The sequence below is a fragment of the Dicentrarchus labrax genome, unplaced genomic scaffold (genome assembly GCF_905237075.1).
Source record: "Dicentrarchus labrax unplaced genomic scaffold, dlabrax2021, whole genome shotgun sequence".
Taxonomy (NCBI): Eukaryota; Metazoa; Chordata; class Actinopteri; family Moronidae; genus Dicentrarchus; species Dicentrarchus labrax.
The window spans coordinates 4,588,232-4,610,854 of record NW_026136708.1 but is presented as its reverse complement, the minus strand read 5'-3'; the positions used below and the strand labels follow the sequence as shown (position 1 = coordinate 4,610,854).

General features: G+C 41.0%; 1 protein-coding gene and 1 long non-coding RNA gene across 3 annotated transcripts in view; one reads left to right on the top strand and one right to left on the bottom strand.

Annotated features, from left to right (window-relative positions):
* Positions 1 to 21,900, bottom strand: part of snap25a (synaptosome associated protein 25a) — a 36,207-nt gene extending 14,307 nt beyond the window's left edge. Inside the window, exons 1-3 of one of the 2 annotated variants that reach the window (XM_051408085.1) lie at positions 21,736 to 21,900; positions 5,894 to 6,037; positions 3,852 to 3,893 (exon numbers count right to left, since the gene is read on the bottom strand). In XM_051408085.1, the coding sequence (XP_051264045.1) occupies positions 3,852 to 3,893; positions 5,894 to 5,965 (114 nt within the window). In that variant the 5' untranslated portion in view covers positions 5,966 to 6,037; positions 21,736 to 21,900. The remainder of the gene's footprint in view (positions 1 to 3,851; positions 3,894 to 5,893; positions 6,038 to 21,735) is intronic. The other variant, XM_051408084.1, reaches the window with a different exon arrangement.
* LOC127367876 (uncharacterized) lies at positions 3,911 to 9,589 on the top strand. The gene is made up of 3 exons (XR_007885556.1): positions 3,911 to 4,663; positions 6,553 to 6,703; positions 6,787 to 9,589. It is a non-coding gene; the product is annotated as an uncharacterized LOC127367876 (long non-coding RNA).
* Positions 21,901 to 22,623: the final 723 nt, after the last annotated feature.

The window sequence follows — 22,623 nt, the reverse complement described above, 5'->3', positions numbered from 1 at the left end:
AGGAGCAATTAACTCATAAAACCACAAAACAAAATGTATATAATGTGTTCTTCAGTGTTCTTTAGAAGTAGGCTAGCTGATTCCAGTCTTTCTGCTAAGCGAATCTCGCCTGGCTCTAGCTTTACAGTTAACATGGAGCCATGAAAGTGGTATCACATTTGTCAGCTAGCTCTCTGCAAGAGAGAAAATTGACTTTAACAACTCCATTAAATATGGAACACATCTTAAAAATGAAAGTAGAGGTAGACAATTACAAATCTGCAAAATGAGACCCACATGTTTTAGAAATCCTCACGCACAAGAAGATAAAAGTCACATACTCTGCAAAGCCGAAGAACGACTAATTTAACAACACCCTGGGATCATTTTGTTAATGTTCCCGTTCTCCTGAAGGAAAAAAATAAATAATATTTTGCTTCCCCCATGTCAGCATGTAGGCTGGTATTGATTCGACCATTACACCTTAAGCAGGAAACATGGAAATAGCCCCCAGGAGGTTAACAATAATAATGCTGACAGCAAAGGAGAGTTCTCATTAAAATTAGAACCCTGCCATTGGATTTCCATGTACAAATGATGCAATTAATAACCTGGGATCCCAACACCCCTTCTGTCTCAGAGTCAGCAGCTGGTAGACCTTTGGAGTGGACCATGCATTAGTATTGCTTGTAACCTGTAAGTAAAACAATCTTTCCTCAAATTTAAAATGTAGATAGCCTGTTGGTCTTTCAGCCTTTAAATTTTAATTCCTTCCCGAGTGTGCATGCGTGCAGCAGTGAAGCTACTAGTCACTGATAGGCTGGGTTTTGGTGCTGGTAGAAAGTGTGTGAGGAGGTGGAGGATAGCAACACTTGCTTATATGCAACTCTTCTTCCTCTCTGCTTCTTAGAAATACAGCACAGCCGCACTAAGATGTGACACCTGGTTAGGCCTGATAGGCGTAAATAAGATTATGGTGTGTCAGTGTACATACACACAAATGAATGCACCAACACACACATACACATCACTACATGCACATCCCCCCTGCCTCCTCAGCAGTTTGTGAGGAAAGCCACATTGATGTTTGAGAGGCGAGAGGGGAGCAATAAGGACACTGTGGTGTATAAATTATTCTGTAATTCAGCAAGCCTCCATCCACGAGAAATCCCAAAGTAGTCGAAATGTGTCCCTGGGGAAACTACAAGGAATAATCAACCATGATCCCATACATGACTGAAGGTGGTTCAATGCAGATTCCTCATTCCAGTCAGAGGATAGACTCATACATTTTGGCAGATGGGTAGCAAATTTGCAAGACTTTCATGTCAAACTATGGATTAAAGAATATAGTTGGTGTGCTGGATGTTTACGTACTCACAAGCAACCTTCTGCTGTCAAATTAGTGATTTTAGCCTACATAAATCAAACTGACTTGACTTAAGTTCATTTCTCTGATGTTAATGAAACACTGGCATCATTCATCAAATTATTTTATGTGTACCTTTGGTAAACATTATATCTTAAATGCCCAGTATTTTTACAATATAATATAAAATAGAAATTATCCTTACTCGTGAAACTAGCCTTATAGTAAGGAGCAAGCCACTGTGGCTTGGCTTAATTAGTGGGCTAAACTGAATTGCCAAGCTATGGTGGTTTATTCCACACTATTTCCATTCAGATACAGTAAAACTTTATTTTACAGCTGAGCAACCTGAAGTGACCATCGAGGATGTGATCGATTACTTAGAAGCTTCCGACGTAAACTTTCTTGGGTGAAAACTGTAGATCTCAGGGAGCACACTGATTTGAAAAAGCAACTACTGACAAACTGGAATACATTTTTTTAAAACTGTTTTGTGATTGATGCCATTGCAATTTTCTGACCTATCAGTCGATTATACACATATACATACACATATCAGAAATCCTGAGAGATAGCAGAAAGTAGACTGAATGTTATCTAGAAGGTAGCCTTGTGTTAGCTAGTTGCCTTATAAACATCTAAAGATATTTACCAATAGATTCATTTACATCATCAACATGGGAGCAAACCTTTAACCTGCGAAACATAATCAACAAAATTGATCAACTCTGTTCCTCTCTTCTTCATTTTCTCACCCTGTATGTTTTCAGTAGTGTTTCTCTGTCACTGTCCTCTGAGATCGTACAAGACATTTTTTTGACTCTGCATTTCTGTCATCCCCTCACCCTCCCTTCTCTCATTTTCACCCTCCCTTCATCTTTCTGGCTGTCTGTTTAACAGGAGGAGAAGCACAAAACTTTCTCCCCTGATTTCTCCTCTGTACTGCAGGCTGGGACAGTTTGAAGGAGAGATAGACAGTGGTAGGGTGGAGCTGCGTGGTGACATATGTCGACTGATGATCAATATGACCTTGAGATCTGCACAGAAAGCTTGTCAGGCACCACCGCCCCCAGCTGTCCACGCTTTCTCTCTGCCTTGTAGGCTTTCCTCTCTCTTTTATTCCCCCCGCCTCTCTCTGCTTGTTGTCGTGTCACTCTCAGGCTCTCAGTTTCTCTTTCTCCTTGTCTTTCACTCTCAGTTTATTGCAGTATTATTTATTGGCATGAATATTACATGAGCAAATAAAAATCTACAGAGTCTGAACGTGTATTGTGTGTGTGTGTGTGTGTGTGTGTGTGTGTGTGTGTGTGTGTGTGTGTGTGTGTGTGTGTGTATCCTCTCGCTCTCTGACGTTAGTTCATTTCGTATAATGTGCTATTCACGCCATCACTTGGTTGACTCATGGTTCACTCAGTCCCGCCTGAGCAGACTAATGGACTCATGCACTTAGAACAGAAAAATATTGTGCATGTTAAAGCGAAATCTTTCATTTGGATGCAGTAGTTTCAGAAATCACCAGCACCTGACTCAAAACTAGTTTGTCTGCCTGTCTACCAACCAAAGTATTCTTAGAAAATGCTAGTATGGAATCTGATAGATACTTGATTCCAGATCCCAACAAAAAAATTTAGTAATAATAATGTCTTTTGGTACATAGCAGGAGAGATGTTCAAGGAATAGTTCTTAATCACACCACCCTTATTTACATTTCACTTTGTTCAACCCTGTTCAAAGTAAATAAGGTCTCGTTCTTGCCAAATCATTTTTTAACCACTTCTTACAGATTTACTGTAGTGCAACCATGTATCCAAAGAAAACAATGAAACAATGAGTCTTTTACTGTCCTTGCTGTACCAGCACACATTCAGCTCTGCTTCTGTGAGAAAATCTACTGTCTTCATGTGTGTTTCTACAATGTTGTGCTCTGCTCCTCTTTCAATTGTGAACTGCTGGATGGTGTTCTTTGTTGGAAAATGAGAATAATGGGGACATTGTGTACAAACTGTAATTGGAATTGCTGGCTCCCTCAGATTCACAATTAATGCATGGCGAAAAGTGTAATTATTTCTCAATTAAGGACTCAAAATGCCAACTATGCACAGACAAAGTACGAACATTTGTTTAAACTTTATGCTAATAGTGTGTGGTGCCTGCTCTTTGAGTTGGAGTCACTCCTACCTTCCCAAATTGCTGAAATGAAAATTTCAATAACAGTAGAAGAATTAGGAGACATCAACAAAATTAAATGGCCTCATAGCTGTAATATTCAAACTACTAAAACTGTAAGAATTTAATATGGTGCTGCAGTTTTGTCTTTTCAGTGAATTCCCTTAATATACCCAAGTCTCGCTGCAGTAAATTTGCCCTTCTGCAGTTTTTCTGATATAATATATATCAGCCTGCCCTGCAGACAGATGAACCAAAGTGTGTCGGAGACATGATAGACTTCCAGTGTCGCTACATTCATTTCCTATTCTTGCTGCATCTAATAAAGTTTTCTTACCTCTTCCACCAGCTGCAGCATACGACGAGTGCTCTCCAGTGACTGTTGAGAAATAAAAGGAATGTTAGTTACAGCCACAGCCATCATAAAGAGGGACTGTTTGACAACAACTTTCTAAAATGGAGAACAAATAATGTTAAGTCAGCACAAAAACAGCACAATCATGTGTCTGCGGTATTCATGTTCACTGAATTGAGCATAAGTGAGCATGTTTCACAACAAAGTGGAGTCAATTTGAACAATCAGCGGGACACAGAAAGGATCGATATCGACATGAACTCAACATGAACTCACAGAGATAGACTGTCTTTATTTTGAGTATTGAACATGTCCAACCTTATGACAGGAATGTTGAACATAGCAGTAACAGTGACTGACTGAGATGCTTATTTTCATCCTGTCAACCGAATAGTTACAATGATACAGATTTGAGATCAAAGCTAAATTGCTTTTAAGCATGTTTGAGATCTAGAAACTCACCAGTTAATACTCAAGAATACAGCAGCTCTGCCAATAGAAATAACTGTACTCTTGTTATAAAAGCATGCTTTGATCCCCCCCTCTATCGCTTTCTCACAGCCCGTTGGATGTCTATTATTAGCCTGTGTGTTGATAGATATGTAGCTGCACGTTCCAATTCCCTCTCTAAGAAGCGTGTGGCTGCAGAGCACAGCTTGCTAGCTAGAGCCACTCGGCAGGGACGGCGCTCTGTGATATCTCGTTCTTCTTACAATGACACAGCTTCGGCTTGCTGTGTTCGCTGCGAGCACGGCTGATCCCCGGAGCGGCGGGGGATGGAGAAAGGGGGTTGGGTGAGGAATCAAATGGGGCACAGCCTTGATTTGAGTAGCCATTTTTAAAGTAGTCAGTCTTCTTTCTCTTCTTCCTCTTTTTCAGCTCATCTGTCTCTTTCCTCATTCTTTCATCTTTGCTTTTCACCCCTTTTTCTTATTTTCAAGCAACCAGAATACCCTTGGACTTATATTTTAGCACTTCTGCTCATGTTTTCTGATGTGAGATAGTCATTATCCGAGCTGGTGTCCTCTCTGTGGATCTGGGAGCTCATGCAACTCAGTGCAACAGAGGCGAAAACTGTTTTTCTGATGCCGCCATTTTGTGCATGCCCTATGTTCATGCATGTGTGTGTGTGTATGTGTGTGTGTTTAATATTCTGCTCAGCTGTGCCAGTGTGAGTCATATGTGAAGCTGGAGGGGTGTGGGCTTATCTGCTCCGGGCCATGGCTGAGACTTTCTCTTTCTCTCTCACTCTGACTGCTGTTAAAACACAGACACACACACACACACACACACACACACACACACACACACACACACACACACACACACACACACACACACATTCAAACACTCACAAGCACTAGCCCATAGATGGATTTCTTCACATGAACACAGACACACAATCAGTTTTTTAAATTTACACTCATGAGCGCGCAAATTTGTCATGTCCACTCACACTAACAAACACACACTCAAGATGTTACCATGCAGTGTTATGTAAAGTCAGATGCAGGTATACTTTTATCCCCTGCACGCACACACGAACAGCCACAGCCCTAGGCAGACAATAACACGGGCTGTATAATTTATGTTATTATGCATTCAAAGACTGAACCACATTTGTAACTATTTTTCACAACATTTGAGGTGATGTATAAAACATCCTTCACATTATGAGTATGCAGTTCAAATTAATTAATTAATTATTATTAAAATAGCTTTTAGATTTGGGAAATTGATGAAAAGACTGTGTTTTTGTTAACAACAGTCACTATTTAATCATGAAATTATATTTACCCTATACTGTATATTCATCCCCCAAATTCCAAAATGAGTATATGTTTGTCATGTTAAAGAATTTCAGAGTCATTTCAAAGTCTCTGTAATGTATATGTTCAAATGTATTCTCATTTGTATGCATATGAATGTGCTCAAGTCCAGTATGCATAAATACGTGCATGCCATCATGTCTGTGCACCATCACAACTCATACCACTGTGATGCAGTGAGCGCGTTGTTCTCACCTCATCGGCCAGCTGGTCAGCGCGTTGCTGCATGTCTGACAGCTCATTGCGCATGTCCGCGTCATCTGCCATGGCTGCTGGATGTGGGGGGTGGAGAAGGCCTCCAACAGGGAAGAGAAGATCCTAGTGGGAATGTGGGGAGGGCTGGAAGAGAGACAAAACATAAGATTGCTGGACGGAGTCCACTGAGGTAGTCTCAGAGCAATGGATGATTTGACATTTGACTATTGAAATATAAAAATGAGCTGGCTTTTGGCATTTGGATCTTCAACAAAATTTAAGAGACAGCTTCATAAATTTGTTGTAGTGATGAGGGAATCAAACCCCTAACCTGACATGCACCTTTGATCGCAAACCCACAACATTATATTCACGTCCTCCGCTCTATACCCCTCACAGGAATGAGAATATTTCAAACAGTTGGTACCAGTAAATGGAGGAAAAAACTCCAGAGGAGGTGGGCAGACGATGTATTCAGAGGAATGTCAGGCTCAGATGTGCCCGTGTTGACGAAAAAATGTAAAGGATTAGCCAAAAAGATTGTGCACATCTTTCTAGAATCGCATACTTATATTGGCTAATTGTCTTATGACCTATTGAAGACAAATTCAGACTCATTCAACAGCAATTCATCCTATAATTCATGTTTATCTTTTCAGTTTAAATACATCCATCATCAGGCATGTGCCCTGTCAAGATGACCTTGAGCAAAGTGACAAACTCCTCCCCACCCACTGGCTCCAAGTCGCTCTGGAAAACAGCAGCAGCTAATAGCTGAAGGTAGAAATAGGCCAAATTAAATTGGATCACGTAAGTCATAAAATGAAAAAAATAAGACCAAGAGGTAGCCAATTGGGGGCTTCTGTCTCCTAACTCTGTGTTTACTGTTGCAGGCTATATAATGGAGGATTAAGAAGCCGCCGAAGCAGCAGTGTTCGTTTGTTGAGGAATGAATGGGAAGTGAGCAGGCAACTGATGTTTGCAGAGGAATTCCAGTCTCAGACAGGGTTGACTGGGATTTTGGAGGATTAGCCACAGAGAGACATAAACAGCCTGTTAGCCCTGTAGCTGTGATCCTTTCCTCCCCTCTGTAGGTCATGAGATGCTAGTATCACAAGCCAAACAGCTGGGCATCTCCAGATGTAGGCTTACCAGGAGCTAACTCTAAAGATGATCATGAAGCAACTTGTCATGTGTCAGATGAGTTTGAGATTATCAGTGGATACGGCTACAAGACATCCTTAAAAATTAGCATCCAAATTGTTTAAACCCCTTAAGAATTAAATATAATTCCTCGTCTTAGTTATCTGGCTAAGTGGTAATCCTGCTACAATAATTTTGCCCAGGAGGGGGATGACGATGAATCGTTGGCTGTTGGGTTGAAATATTTTTTATATATATCTTACAGGAAACAAAAAGACTGTGTATGTACAGAAAGGCGTTGTTAAGTGATATTTTTTAATATTAACATTGAATCAAGTGACGGAATTACAACTAGCAGCACCTATTCCACTGAAATCAACAAACTGCATCTACAATGGATTTAGGTTATTTTGGCTTTTGCTCTAGCTAGTATTGCTATTTTCAAGCAAAGTTCAGACAGAGCACAGAAGAAAATATGTTGGCTCACTATTGCAGACACCCAGGTTCAGACTCTACTTGCAAATCTTAATGTAATTGTGCAAAGTGTACTCAAAAGATACAAATCTGCTCAGCCTATTTCTGTGTATTGATTAAAGTAATTGGTAGTAAGGTAAATGCATTTCTTGCAAAAACAGAGAAACAATACACCTAAACAGACCATCCAGTCCGTTTGCAACCCTTGAAAGATTAATGCAAGATACGCCGTACAAGACACGCAGATTAAAGAAAATCCACCTGACTGACTTTAGTATATTCATACGGCCACTATTTCTTCAGATACAAAAAACTAACTGAGAATCTACCTCATACAATAAGTTCCTTCAATCAGACCTCAATAAAACTGTCCTCCTTGATTATTACTACAAAAAACAGTCGAAATCCTAACACCAAAGCAAGATGCCAGGTTAATCTTAAAACAGCAGTGAGTCTGTGCCTCATCTTGAACAGACGGCTTTGTCCCACCTGTACATGTCTCATCTTGGTGAGTTAGTGAGCAGTCTGGTTGATATTCTGCCTCAGAGGTCCCTGCTGTACCCTCTGTGTTTGCTTCACCCACTCATGTGTCCAGAGATGTTCACAACAACATCTGCTGGCGACATACACAGTAGATGAAGATATTTTTTACTGCCAAGGCAATGTCACAGCACGTGACTCATTAAAACCTCCCTGGGCGGTATATAGATTCATCTGCATTCATCTCTGCAGATGTATTCAGTCATGACTATATCCTCATATCAACAGCTGCATCAAAATGATTAAGTGTACTGTTTACAGGCTCATATAGCATTCATTCAGAGGCCAGTTTACTAACTGCTGACATAGTCGAAGATCCTTCCACTATTTTACAGATTAAATGTGCATCGGTGATATTTATGCATCGTCTTTATTCCATCTCTCCTCTGCTCTGATGTCCCTTATTTGTCTCCCTCGCTCCCTTCCCTTCGCTGTCCTGCATTGCTTCACAGCATCGGCAGCCATGTTGGGTTACATAAACCTCCAACCGGACTGTGCAGTGCAGTGCTTAATGTCTGAATCGAGTCAGATCTTCAGAACGACCCGCTGAAGGAGGAGAGGGCCTTATCCCCTGCCTGTCTAGTTACGTAACCAAATTTAGGCAATTAAGTTTTAACGGGCCACACTGACCTTTTATTTTACGTCTCAATTACAAGCTTCACATTTTAGCATGTTAGCTGCCCTCAGCACTACCTGCTTCAGCACTGGAACAAGTTCATCATCAGGCTTTCTCAAAGATAGATAATACTGGTGGAGCAGGCATTATGTAACAAAATGCTTTATAATCAATGTATTATTTAGTGTGCATTACAGTTAAAGTGACAAATGAAAGAAACAATTAGTTATAAAATAGAGTTGTTCATATTTATAAGAAGCTTGTTATTTAATTATTCATTGAACATATGTGTAGAATTGATCTTAAACAGCTTGTCAGTTAATCTTAAGTCAAGGTTCACTTACAAGGTTTTTCCCAGAGCTTTTGACCGAATTCCACAGACATCCTCAGTGAATGACCAGTTCTATAACTAGGTCACATGATGTCACCTGAGCAATTTTTATATGCTAAAGGTGAAGGGAATGGGATATAGTCAACAGCTCGGGAAGAAAAAGCTAAGTAAGTGAACCCTGAATTAGGAATAGTTTTTCACAAATACTGACTTTTGTTTATGATTAGCTACTTTTTAAATCAGTAGAGTCATGTGATAATGTGTCTGGACATTTTACAGATAATATGTCTTTCGTTTAAATATGTATTGTTGATGTTGCTGTATTTTGAATATAAATAAATGCATAAAAGCAAAGCAAGAAACTAAAAGAAATGTGTGAGGGTGTATTTTGATTTTGTCCACTTCAGATGCCTACAGCAACTTGTGCTGCACGTATCTAAAATTGTAGTAAATGTGTTCATTTAACATTTATACCCTGACATGGAGCTCTGTGTGTAAGTCTACTGCCCCATAAACTAAGTTATATTAAAACAAACCAAAATGTAGTTTTGTTTTGTTTGTTGTTTGTCGTCAGAGCTCATCAATTCAGGCTGATCAACACCCAAAAGGTAAGAAATGAGGGGTTGTACCAATTGTGACTTTTTATCCAGACCAACTAGTGTAATGTTGTTTATCTCTGCACCCATACAGCAATATGAGTAACAGTGTATTCATACAGTTGCAGTAGAGTTAAATGCCTTTGAGAGATACCATTACAAAGATCAAACTGATGACCTTTTAGTTACAGTATCTCTAACAAGCAGGCTGCCCTGTCATCCATGAAATGCTCCCCCTAAAGGACACTCATTTTTCTGGAGCTTACTGTTTGATTAAATGTTGGCCAACCCACTTGAGAGACACTTCTTAATTTTTAACTAATCATTGAAAGGCTGTCAGCAGTTTCGGTAATAAAGTGGGGGGAAATAAATTCATGACCAGACAAACCAGAAATATGGAATTTGGAAGTTTATCTGTGCTGTTTTGAGAAGTACCTCAAGTTTGCACATACAATATTAATCATAATGTCAGACAAACTGTACTAACAATGTAATATGCTTTTACATAAAAACAATAATCATAGTCCCATGCATGCACACTCTACATGAATCCAACAAGTAACCAGCTTATCTAAGTTTATGGAATTATACACATTGCTGACTCAAATTAGTAAATGCTTTAATTATGAAACTCAATTTTATCAGCAACAGTAATCACTATATCTTGTAATCAGACTATAGTAATCCTGTTATGTGTAATCCCTGACCTTTACAGACTAATGTATTGCATATTGCTTTCCATCTGTCAGTATAAAGAATGCTATTACTGAATCCTTTAGCTAATGAACACTGAGTAACTCCTTCACTTCCACCAAACATCTGCCACACAGGTGGCTCAAAATGCCCTTGTTCCATTTAGTAACACACGATTTGGGGGAAATGTGTAGGGAACTATCATCTCTATCTTGTTCATTTCGACCATATCCATCTTTGTGTTTGCCACTGTGTGTTGACACACCCACACGTCCTCTGCCCATATGTTTTTTGTTTTTTTCATCCTACTGACGCTGACATTTATGGCAGGAAATGGTAACCATTTCAACCTTTTGACCCCAAGTCACGGGAACAGGAAAGCACAAAGGGCAAAAATCAACCTCTTAGTTATTAAAATTACACAACTAGGCGGTAGCACGGTGCACTGAATACATAAAGTCATCTACGTACTGTGTATGCAGGCATATACACACACTGTATTGCATCCAAGTTGCCAAGGGCTGCAGCAGAGCGAGGTTTGTGGTTTGGTGGCGTGATTTAATTTATGACACTAGAAAAGACGCTGTAAAATGTGATACATGACTAGCATGACAGTTATCACAGGTTTCAAGGCAATTATTGGAGTAAGGCCAGGCAGTGCACATTCATCAACAGTATTTGGAATAATCGCATGAGCAATAAAACAAGGCTAAATACCTGCATTTATGTACAACACTCTCTGTAGCAGGAAATAACTCCATGGCTGCTCACAGCTAGCTCTCTATCCTTCCATCCATCAATCATGTATTAACTATCGTAAGAGTGACACCTCAGTGTAATCACCACAGGAACGATAACAAAAGATGTGAACATGCCCTTATTTCCATTGCCCACGTATTTCACCCCGGAGGACGGTATATTTCATACCCAGTCCAATCACATTCTACCTGGAGGAGATTACAAGCCCCCACCAACCGCTCCACCATAACACTTTCTCATTTCTTTTCCTCCTTTCTTTTTTAATATCTCTCGTCTCCTCTGTCCTTCAGTTTCTCCCTCGTCTTTCCTTTTTACTTGATAGACAAAGAGAACATGGACTGGACCGGAGGTATTTGACTGAATTTCATGTTAAGACTGACAAATACTTTACTGTAGTATACTATGTCATCTAGGTTCAGTACAAGTCGTGTTCTGTCATATAATGCTTCTTTCCATTTTTAAAATGCAATATACTGCAAAATCTGACCAAGGCTACTTCTGTAAATGTTGCGGTATTAATAGTAGTCCTTTTTAAATCTTATTTTAATCTGAATACTTACTGTGGAAATATTTGAAGGTTGTCAGATAGACTTATCAATATGAAAATGACCATGAAGGTAAGATAATGCAGAGCTTTGATGTGGAGAGACAATAAATCTTTGTTTTTCACTGTTTCATGCGCATCGAGTTTTGTCTGAGTGTGTCTCTCTCTTCTCTTTCTCTAAGTGTGTGTGTGTTGGCTGCCATTTTGTTTGCTTTCCAGTTCAGGTTTCAGACGCTCCCTCTCTGTCCCATTCATCAAACATTCTCTTTGTCTCTCTGAATGAAAAATCTTTGATGGAAATGTTGGGTCGAAATGTCTGATGAATGTTTCAGAACACATTAAATAGTTGCGAGACATCACTTGAGTGTGACTGATGTGGTTTGCCAAAGATTTTAAAAAGAAAAATGTCCTGCTCCGCTGTGGATGATATGCACAAATTCAGACAAGCAGTACTGCGTTAATACTGCATTCATTCAATAAGAACTGGATTTAAAGGTTATCTTCAGGCTTGGTAGTTTGTCGTTTTACTGTAGCACAGCAACAGATGAGAGATTGATGAGAATTGCCCTTGTAAAAATAAATCTTGTTACGTAAAACACCTGAATTGTGAAGGTTACTACAGCTCTTCACTTGGTGTGGCTGTTATCGCTCCTTACAGAAGACTGCAGTGACAAAAGCACTGGTGAAGTGAAATGGATGGAGTGGGCGTTCCTTTTTAAACTAACATAGTTGAATTGTCATTTGGCTACAGATGAGACAGTAAATGTAAAATGATAGGTAATGCTGCTAACAAGTCCACAACAACTATTCTGGGGCTCAAAAGAACAATAACACTGTACCCTAAAATGCTTTCTCTAGCCTTCTCGTTTGAGGTTTTAACACATTATAACCATAGCGATAAGATGACACTTCCCTTCCAGGAACCGCGGCTAGCCTGAATAATAACAGCAGTGAGGTAACATTACACAACAAGCCCAAGTGTCACTACAGCTGGAGCTCTCTCTCCACAGAGGAGCTAGCATTAAGTGCAGCAGCGACATCCCAGTGGCCGGCTCTACAAAGAATGCCATGCATTATTGACCTGAGAAGTCCAAGACCACATCACTTATTCATCTGGCCCAGCTGTAACCATCCACATCTCAGAAACACATGGCTGAAGAGCAGGAGGTGGAGGATCATAACAGTGTAGGCTACCTGCTTCAGACAAAGGGTAACACAGGATGCCTCTCCACTGTGGCCTTGAGAAGAGCTACACGGGTCATCCGATATTCAAATCTACAGCTAGTGGTGAAGTCATTAGTCTAGTCATCCAACAGAAAATTTGTCAGAAACTATTTTGGATTAATTGTTTTCATTTTTAGCCACACCAGCAACATGGCTCACTAACGAGAGAAATGTCCTTCTGAATGTTAGCAAATGTGAACACGCTAAACTAAACAGTGAACGTGGTAAATATTAAAGCTGCTGGTGCCACTGTGAGCATGTTAGAATGCTACTGTTAGGCTTTAGTTAAAAGTACAGCCTCAGAAAGCTGTTAGCATGGCAGTAGACAATTCTTCTTGTTCAAATACAAATGCCCAAAATTCACCTGTTCAAGCTTCTCAAAGGGTGAGATTTTGTTGGTTTTCTTTGTCCACTATGATATTAAAACTAAACATCTTGATTTTGGACTGTTGGTCGGACAAAACAAGCAATATGAATATGTAAACTCAAGCTTCAGGAAATTGTAACAGACATTTTTATACTATTTTTTCACATTTTACTGAGAAAATAGCAGAGAGATGAATGGATAATGAAAATGATCATGAGTTGCATCCCTAGAAAGAATTTGAGTTATAGTGAATGCATGTAGCTGCTATGTGGTCAGACTAATTTTTCAAAATATGCTGTCTAGAAATGATGCTAAACAGACAGTATTAGACTGATGATTATTGCTCATACAGGCTGATAATTTAATAATAATCGTCAGTCCTTGCCTATAGCATAATAACATCATGTTGTCATGTCTGTTTTCACACAGAACAAGAACATTTGCCTGAAACGTAATGTTTCATTAGTGATTTCTGTTTTTGAGGATTCTAGAGAGACAGCTTTAGAATAAAGAGATGTGTATGTATAAATTAATTCCCAACTGTATGATGAAGACTATAATCACTGCGTAGGTGAGGGCCACACATACTGTGTTCTCTGTGTATGGAGATACAAACATTCAGACATAATCGGTTCATAGTATCCTACAAGGCATGTTATACAACACATAACATAAATCATATTAGACGTAACTTATCCATGCCCATGGCAGTTTACTGAACTAGAGAGTTGTGGTAAAGCAGTGTGGTAAATGACTGTCGGTACGGTATATTGTGGCTCAAGAAACAGTTGCAGGCCGATTGCTCTGTAGTTTTATTAGTGTATCATCATTATAGAAAGGGAGTATGGTTCTGGGATGCCAGAAGTAACAGTTTACTGCTTCCTGGAAGTGTCATGGCCAAATGACAGAACTCCTCAATGATGGAAAGTTACTCACTTGGTATTCCAGTCACACACACACCTACTCTCATAAACTCTATTCTTCCAGTGTGACCGCTCACTCTAAACAGCGTGAGGGATAGCCACATGATGACCTGTGTGTATGTTAATGTAGAAACTGCTCTAGAGTTCACCCATTATCATGCAGCACCGAAGTGCAAGCGATGCAATCGTTTTATTTAATGTCTCTTGAAGGTGGCGTCACCGCTTCATTCGCTAATAGAGACCAGATAGACTGAGGGCGAAGACAAGGGCAAGCCTGGTGATTTAAGGCTGACCGCCCCCGCATCCCTCTCCTTATTGGTCCTGAGCTGTGTGGCTCCTTATCAGCCAGCTCCCTGCTCCTTGGAAACAAGTGCGGAGCACAGCAGAAGGTACAATAGACGAGGAGACAAGACAAGTAGATCTCAGTGGTGCAGACTGAGGTGTTTATTTTAAGCTACTGTAGGAAGATGAGAAGAACAGAAAGTACACACACACAAGGGTGAAATAGAAAATAAATCCATAATTCAGTATGCACAGCGTACCACCAACGCCCTTCAGTCCCATGCTCACAGTCACCTCTGTGATCTCCGTGGGTGAAAGGGGTCCTGGCTGCATCATTTACCCACCCATGGGAGTACCCAAGAGCCACATTTATTACAGATGACGTTTTGGCTGCTAGAGGGCCGTGGAGATGTGACATTTGACAAGCAAAGCATGACAGGGAGGGGCGCTCATGGGCTGATGTTGGCAGTAAAGCTGAAAGAAAAAAAAGTGGGATTGGGTTCAGACGGAGTCGGGGGTGGGGGGATCCTGGGTTGGAGGGGATGGCGGTGCAGATGAACATATGACAGACAATCAACCAACCAATTTCTGTGCAGGCCTCGGCAACCTGTTTTGAATTAGAAGCACAAGCTCTCGTGTTTTACGACGCAATAAACGTCAGGGCGGCGAGATGCGAGGGCTCTCTGGGTGAAAAATACAGCAGATGTCCTTTTTATATCTGCAATTTTGATGGAATCCCAGGCAGGAAACTCTCAAGCCAGCTGCAGAGAGCAGAGGCAGAATCCCTGATGTCTTAGCGATGCTGCAGTAACAGACCATCAAACTGTTATGCCCTAATCAATATTGATGTCTTTCATTAGTCCTTTGGTCACAGCTTGTTGGCATAGAGCATATTTGTACAGTTGGGGATTATGACACGAGACGAAAGAATTCCAATCAGTAATCCCCAGAGGTTTATTTCACAGTCCAACAGGATACATTCAGGGCTTTCATTCATGGTCATGGGCCCAAATAGCCAGGCCACTTGAGTGTCACATAAGAGCATGTTAAATATTTTATAAGTCATAAAAACAAAAACATTAAAAAGCAATTAGATGCACCCAGAGGACAGAAAAATACCTTCTGTCAGAACACACTAAAACACAATAAAATTTCAACTTTATCTCTTTGAGCCACTAAAAAACATTTGTGAATGTCTTATATATTTATTTAACATGTTATATGGAGTACCACATGTATATGCAGTAAAATATATCAATGTATAAAAACAACAAAAGGTTGTTCTGGAACAGACTGCAGGGCGGCTCGCTATCGAACAGTTGTTTGGTCCATCACAATTTGACTCCAATGTGAAGTATGCCTACAATAAATTCTGGAGGGAGCATTGTTGACCTCCAGTGTGGAGGTCAGTCTAAAATAATCAATAATACTGATACTCTACATTGCTCGTAAGGCACTTTAAGACATTTTATATGTTGTGAATGTACATTAATGCCAGTACATTATAGATGAACTCTAAGCAGTAGAAGAAAAAAACCTGATAAAATGCACTAAAACACAAAATATGAGAAAACTGGCTGGATCTGTATAGTGTGACTATACTGACTGTAAAGCTAAAAACGAATTCATTACAAGCCAACACAAAGTCAAACCAGATGCAGAATACATAATACATTACACCATGCCGTGTCATTATGACCTGTTATGCATGCAGTCTTTGTACTGTAATGCAGTTAGCAAGTTAAAATCACATAAAACAATCAGTCAAATACCCTGTGTATGCCCTCTATACTACACATACGGCTGTTTAAGGCATACAAAAGCGTTGCAGAGGCTAACCTGCACCAACAACCTCGGTCAGCTGCACTGCAGCATCATAAATTACACAACCCAACAGAGAGTCCTACGGCAACAATATCACCTAAAAAACACCATGTAACACTCCAGCCTTCATCCTTGAATGAAAACCGTGTCCACACTACACACAGTGTCATATTTGCAGAGGACTGATACAGTCGTACTGTCCCTGCACCTGAGCACACAATGCCACGTAATGTAGAGGGCGGAGGGCGTATTCATGTTGATCCGAGCAGATTAATTGGTGACTTTATGCTTCACTGATGCAGGGATAAGCAGTCTATACATGCTTTTATTCTGTAAATGGAAGTCATGTAGGGATGGTTTACAGTAGAATGCCACTAAGGCTATAGCTAATGCTGTGGTGAAAGTGATATGTTTGTAGCTACAGATCAATGTGAAACAGAAGCAGTTGGCATCATATCCTACACACGCACACATACAAAGCAACTGAACTCCAAAATATCAACTTGCCGTAGTAAAATATGAGACTCATATAATATTATATTATATAACTGGGCATACAAAAGTAAAGGTACTTCTGAATTCTATCATCCGGAATTTACCTCCAATATTCTGGATAGTATATGTATTAAAGACATTTATGCAATGTCCTCACATAGAAAGCATTCACAATATTTCTTTTAATGACTCAACCTGGAAATCATTCACTTTGGCAATTTCTCTTGCTCATATTTATACTCTCCACATTTCCATTTTCTCTCTCTCCATCCCTCTCCTTCTGATCACTTTCATTTTCCCTCCCTAAATTCCTTTCATTAATCAAAAGAATAATAATCTAAACCCTGTGAGAGCAGGAGTGGGGACAGATGGCAGAATAATGACAGCGTCTGACAGCACAGTGGATCGGTCTCATAAATGTGGCTTTAAAAGGTACAAAGATGGAGGATTGTTTTAGATTTTCTGTTCCAGGAAAGCTTCAAAAAGAATAGCAACGCTTGGGAGATAATAGTTGTCACATCACTTCTGTGAGAGGGTACAACTGAGGTAAGACAAATAAAACTAAATTTAGAAAAGTCATGCTTTTGTGCGAGCACTGAGAGCAGGCTTGACAACTATGGAGCTCCTATCTGCGACCAATCACCATTAATAACCATTGAACTACCCGACATAATGACACAACTCTATCCACCTCAACATCTGAATGTGAATAAAACCAAAAACAATTTGTGTATGTCTCATGAAAACTAATATCATAGGGAAAGTTAATCTAACCAAAAAAACTGTATGATATGGTTTGGTGAACAATCATCCTCTATGCTTCACCACAGCTTCGAGGCCTTGGGAGCAGCCATTTTGTTTCTGTGTTTTGTTCTGTGTCTCACGAGGGCTGAATAGACACAAAAAAGCCAAATCCCTGCCTTTAACCCTGACTTGCCATTTTCTCTCATATACCTCACACTCACTCGGAAGAAATAAACGCTCTTTGACTTTTTCTTCCACTTACTTCAGACTGAATACTGTTCTTCTAAATCAGTGCTCTTCTTTCCTGTTTCGCTTACAGGAATAGTTCGACATTTTGTGAAATATGCTTATTCGCTTTCTTGTCGAGACTAAGAGGAGAAGATTGATGGCACTCTCAGCTACCACCAGCAGCCCTTTAGCTTAGCTTAGCTTTAAGACTGGAAACTGGGGGGAAACAACTAGTCTGACTCTGTCCACATGTAAAAAACAACCTGCTCCTAAAAGTGTAAAATGACACATTGTGGTGTAACAAGGTGTTATGCTGTGTGATATTGTGGGTTATAACTCCCATAAAATCACAACAGGTTTGTACTTTGGACAGAGACACGCCAGTTTCTCACTGTATCCAGTCCTTATGCTATGCTAAGCTAAGCTAATCCGCTGCTGGCTGTAGCTATTATTATATATTATATATTTAACAGCCAGATGCGGCATCAGTCTTCTCATCTTACTCTAAGCAAGAATGCCAATAAGCTCTTAACTATTCCTTTAAGAAATGCAGTGTTTCATTAACTTCATTAGTCTGTAGTCACTAGATTTATATCATATGTCATCGTTTCTGTCACTGATTTTTACAAGTTTTCTTGCTCTATTTAAAATGCCCCTTATACGTTTTGATCTCTGTTATAAAGGCTGAAAACCATAATTTTTTGCAAGACTAAAGCCATGTGGGAGACTTGTGATGTGCTTACCACCCAGCAAAAGTCAAAAACAAAGGAACAGACACTTAAGTCTTGATGATGATTTTCCAGGAGACTGTGACTTTGCACTGAAAAAACTAAATATCCCGAGAAAGAACTGATCTCCCCAAGAAAGCAAACACAGTCCCTGCTCAGACGGAATAGCCGTTTCCCCTCGTGGTCTGGACTATGAACCAAGACTGGGCATCACTATTCAGAGAAAAAAAAAGCGAGAAAGAACAGCATGCTTGACCACCACAGGGTATTATTCGGGATAGAGTTGCTAATGCGACAGCAGCAGAACAAGCTCTGCTGAATCCATGAGGATGATTTTGTTTGTCATGCAGCTAAAACCTGAACTGCACTGTGACAGCGATAAACTACCGCAGTAGGCATTTAGTTCACACTCCCAATCCAGAGTAGGTTATAAAAGAGAGAGAGAGGCAGTGGTCTAGTTCTTTGCTCAAGGGCACATAAAAAATGCCCTTGGGCAAAGAACTATGGATGCATTTCTTTCTCTATGTCAAGCAGGTACTCTCCTTTTCTGTCTCCAGCTCTAATGTAAACGGCTGATTTTGTGAGTCAGTATGTAACTGTTACATAACTGCTAGAGTGAAAGATGAACCAGTGCTAAAGGTTTCTGATAATCGAAGGCCTACTAAGATTATAGATTAGTATCTGGCCAAAAGCAGTTTCCTTCAGATTTTGATCAGATCATTCCATTTTAGAGAAACAGCTAGAGGAATCCCTCAGACTAGTTACAGAAGGTCTGACTTAGAACGTCACATGTGACAGTCTCATCAGTAAGACTAATGTGAGAGGGTTTACAGTCTGTGGCTGTAATGGGGTATAGTTGCTTGTGCGTGGGTAGACTTGAGGTTTGGGTCTGTAAAGGACCTTTCAAACCACAAAAAAGGATGCTGGTCTGCACTTACATGCTGCTTTTTACATAATTATGGCTTAATTATTACTTGAAGCTTTAGGCTAAAATAGCCACATATATATATAGAAACAAATAAGACCTGTACCTGCACCAAAACACGCAATGCGCAGCCAGCCAGACGGTTCAGTATTCACCAGCATCAATCACAGAGGCTTTAGCTCTATTTCAGAACTGTGCAACACAGCCGGGCGTGAAAGCACCCATGTGAATGAACAACGGCCAGGGTGTTTCTGAGAAACAATCAGTGGATGGTGATAGTGTTGTGAGTCACCATTTATCCAGAGAGCAGGCCCGTTCGCATTGTGTGCAGTATAGGCCTGACACCCCCTCCCACCACCACCACCACCCCCTCCCTGTTTCTGTCTCTCTCCCTCTCTGCAGTCCAAACAGTGCAAGCCGCATAAGGCGATATGGTATAGCGGTCATGGCAACTGGAGCATCCTTGGGGGCTGTATTGTGCTCTTTATATACTGCAGGCTATAATCTGCCATTGTCATGGACACACATCTGCCAGTGTTCAAAGCCTGGAGGCTGTTCCTCCTTTACAAATCATATTTCTTTGCTTCTGACTTAAACTGTTATTTTAAGGTAATTAAAAATCACCACAAACCCACTAAAGGAATGTGATTGGAAGACATTTGTTGGTAAATGTATTTCTCCTGTCATGGTGCTTACTGCATGGTCTCCAGTGATGTGACAAACATTCAATCAACCCTCCAGTGACAGCGTCAGTCAGTGGCTATCAGCCAGCCTACCGCTCCATGTGCTCACACAAAATAATTCCAGGTGCGCCAGAGATCGATACGACTTCAATATCTAATCTGCCGCATCGTCAAACCTCAGGATGGCCAACAATCATGTCTCTATTTCTGCATCACGAGACATCCTCTCACAGCAGCCACGGTATTGCGCGCTGTGCGACAGGCAGCACAGGGGCGTCAATTCACCACACACAATCCAGACATCTGTCTCACCAAAATGTCCACACCTGCACAAATCCAGTTTTCCAGCAGACGATTTATTTCAGTTTGGATTATGAATTAACACCTAACACAACAAATGAGCCGCAGAGTCACGCGGGGAGAAGACCGGTCTGGACTGCTGCGTGCCTCTGAAACAGAGCTAATAAGGTCAAATTTGGAAGCAATACCACCTAAACATAGCTTTATATGTAGTGTGTATGTAGCCTAATACTCTGCACTATACATGCAGTTCTCCAAACGGGTGCACACTTGCGCATGTGGGGCGCTCGGGTACCAATTTAGCGCCCAGCCATTGTGCGCCACGCGTGATGAACGGACAGCGCGTGCGGGGCTCATGACAGCGATGTGCGTAGCCTCAGTATCAGGACGGATGGATGGGATCCTGAGGGGGAGGAAAAGGGGGAGGAGGGAGGGGGGCTGGGTGTCATAGTGCGGGTTTCACCGCGGTTCTCCCCCATTTCTCGCCTGAAGCCCCCCATACACACACACACACACACGTGTGTTACACCAGCAGGGCTTCCTTCATGCCTCGGTCACGTAAACATGGCGCGGATTTGGTCGATTGTGAGGCAAAGACACTGCGTAAAAAGAAAAAAACGCCTAAATACAAGCGAGCGCATTCATGGAGCTGGATCATCCCCCCCCCGCGCTGTTTATCCTCCAACCGACTTCACCATGGCGCAGTTTACTACACATGACATTCTCCCCATCATCCGCCGCAATCACCCAGACTCAAATTCAAATCAGCGCGGTGCTGTTTTTGTTTTGCTTCTGTGACATGAGTGCGAGAGACTGATTCATGATTCACCACCTTGCTGCGACACCAGCACTCTACCTGCTGCCTCCATCGGCTTTGAGGCTCGCAGTCCGTGATTCAGTCACACTGATTCTTGTTTTCTTTTTTTTTCTTGTTTTTTTTTTACAGAAAACAATCCCTCTCCAAAATGTTCGGCTCAGAAACAACCCCGCATCGGCGTTGGGCACCACATCGACCTGCTCTGACATTCATTTCAGTCGGTGTGCTCTTCCTCCTCTGCCGCTGTCCAAGGTGCTGAAACACTGAAAAACGCCCACATTGACTGTGCGCATTATAGCGCACCGCAGCCATCCTCTGAGCAATCCACTGCGCGTTGGAGATTTATCACCCGGGAGGTCACGCATTGTCTCCCTTGCCTTCTTCCCTTCCTCCTTTCCCTACTTCGCCCCTCTCTTCCCACTAACAATGCAAATGATCCACCCTATTCCCAACTACAATGCCACATAAAGGCATATAACATCATTCAGACTGGCTCACGTTTCCCGAATAACAAACATCTGCTGCTTCAATTCACCAAAAGCAACCCGCTTACAGATATATATAAGTGGTAAAAAAAAATCTAGTAGGAAATGTTCTCGGTCTTACCTGTGCCTGTTGTCGGTGCCCCGCAGTCAGTATGGCAGGAAATGTCTGCGTATATCAACAGCCAACCGATAGCAGCCTCTCTCTGTATATGACTGGGATGCTGCAAGGGCTGAGTCCTCCTCTGCTTCTTCAACGGGGGAGAAAGCAGTGCAGCTCTCGTCAAAGATGGCGGACACTTTTGACGTCAGCAGCAGCTTTTAATAGATATCTGTCAGAGAGGGAGAGAGAGAGAGAGAGAGAGACTTCAAAAGTCTTTGGGCAGCTGCACAGGATGGCAACTGAATATTTTAGATGTTTCGAAATGTTACGGTTGTATGTTTTATATCCAACCACAGGAAAGCTGGATATATGCTAGATTCAATAGTCTGTATGCATTATTCATGATGATCAGTTTTTAGAATACAGACCTGCTGGTTTATGCAGGATCATCGTGGTTTGAGGCATCTTATTCTCACCACATAACCCCCACACAGAATATTTGTTTGAGCTTTTGCAGCCTAATAGGTGTGAATGCATTATAGCACCAGCATAAAACGTGGAAAAGGTTCCATTAAAACTACTCTTGCACTGTCACTGTTAACAAAGTTGGTCTCCTATTCAGTATTACCTGGGATTTTGAGCTTCTTCACTAAAATCAAAGCAATCTGACTTCCTGCCCCTGTGGGGTAATTAGTTTGTGGTCATCCAATTCATTGTGTTGTCTTTGATTGGGGGTATGGAGAGACGTACCGCTATAACATGACATAAACTGATAAAATAAAGTGGTGGGTCCTGTTTTGAAACTTGAATCTGCTCTTGAAGAGGGTATGTCAAATTCTACTTTGGTCTTAAGACCATTATTTCAGTTGATACTGTGCATACATGGTGTACATGCCTACAGGAAATGAT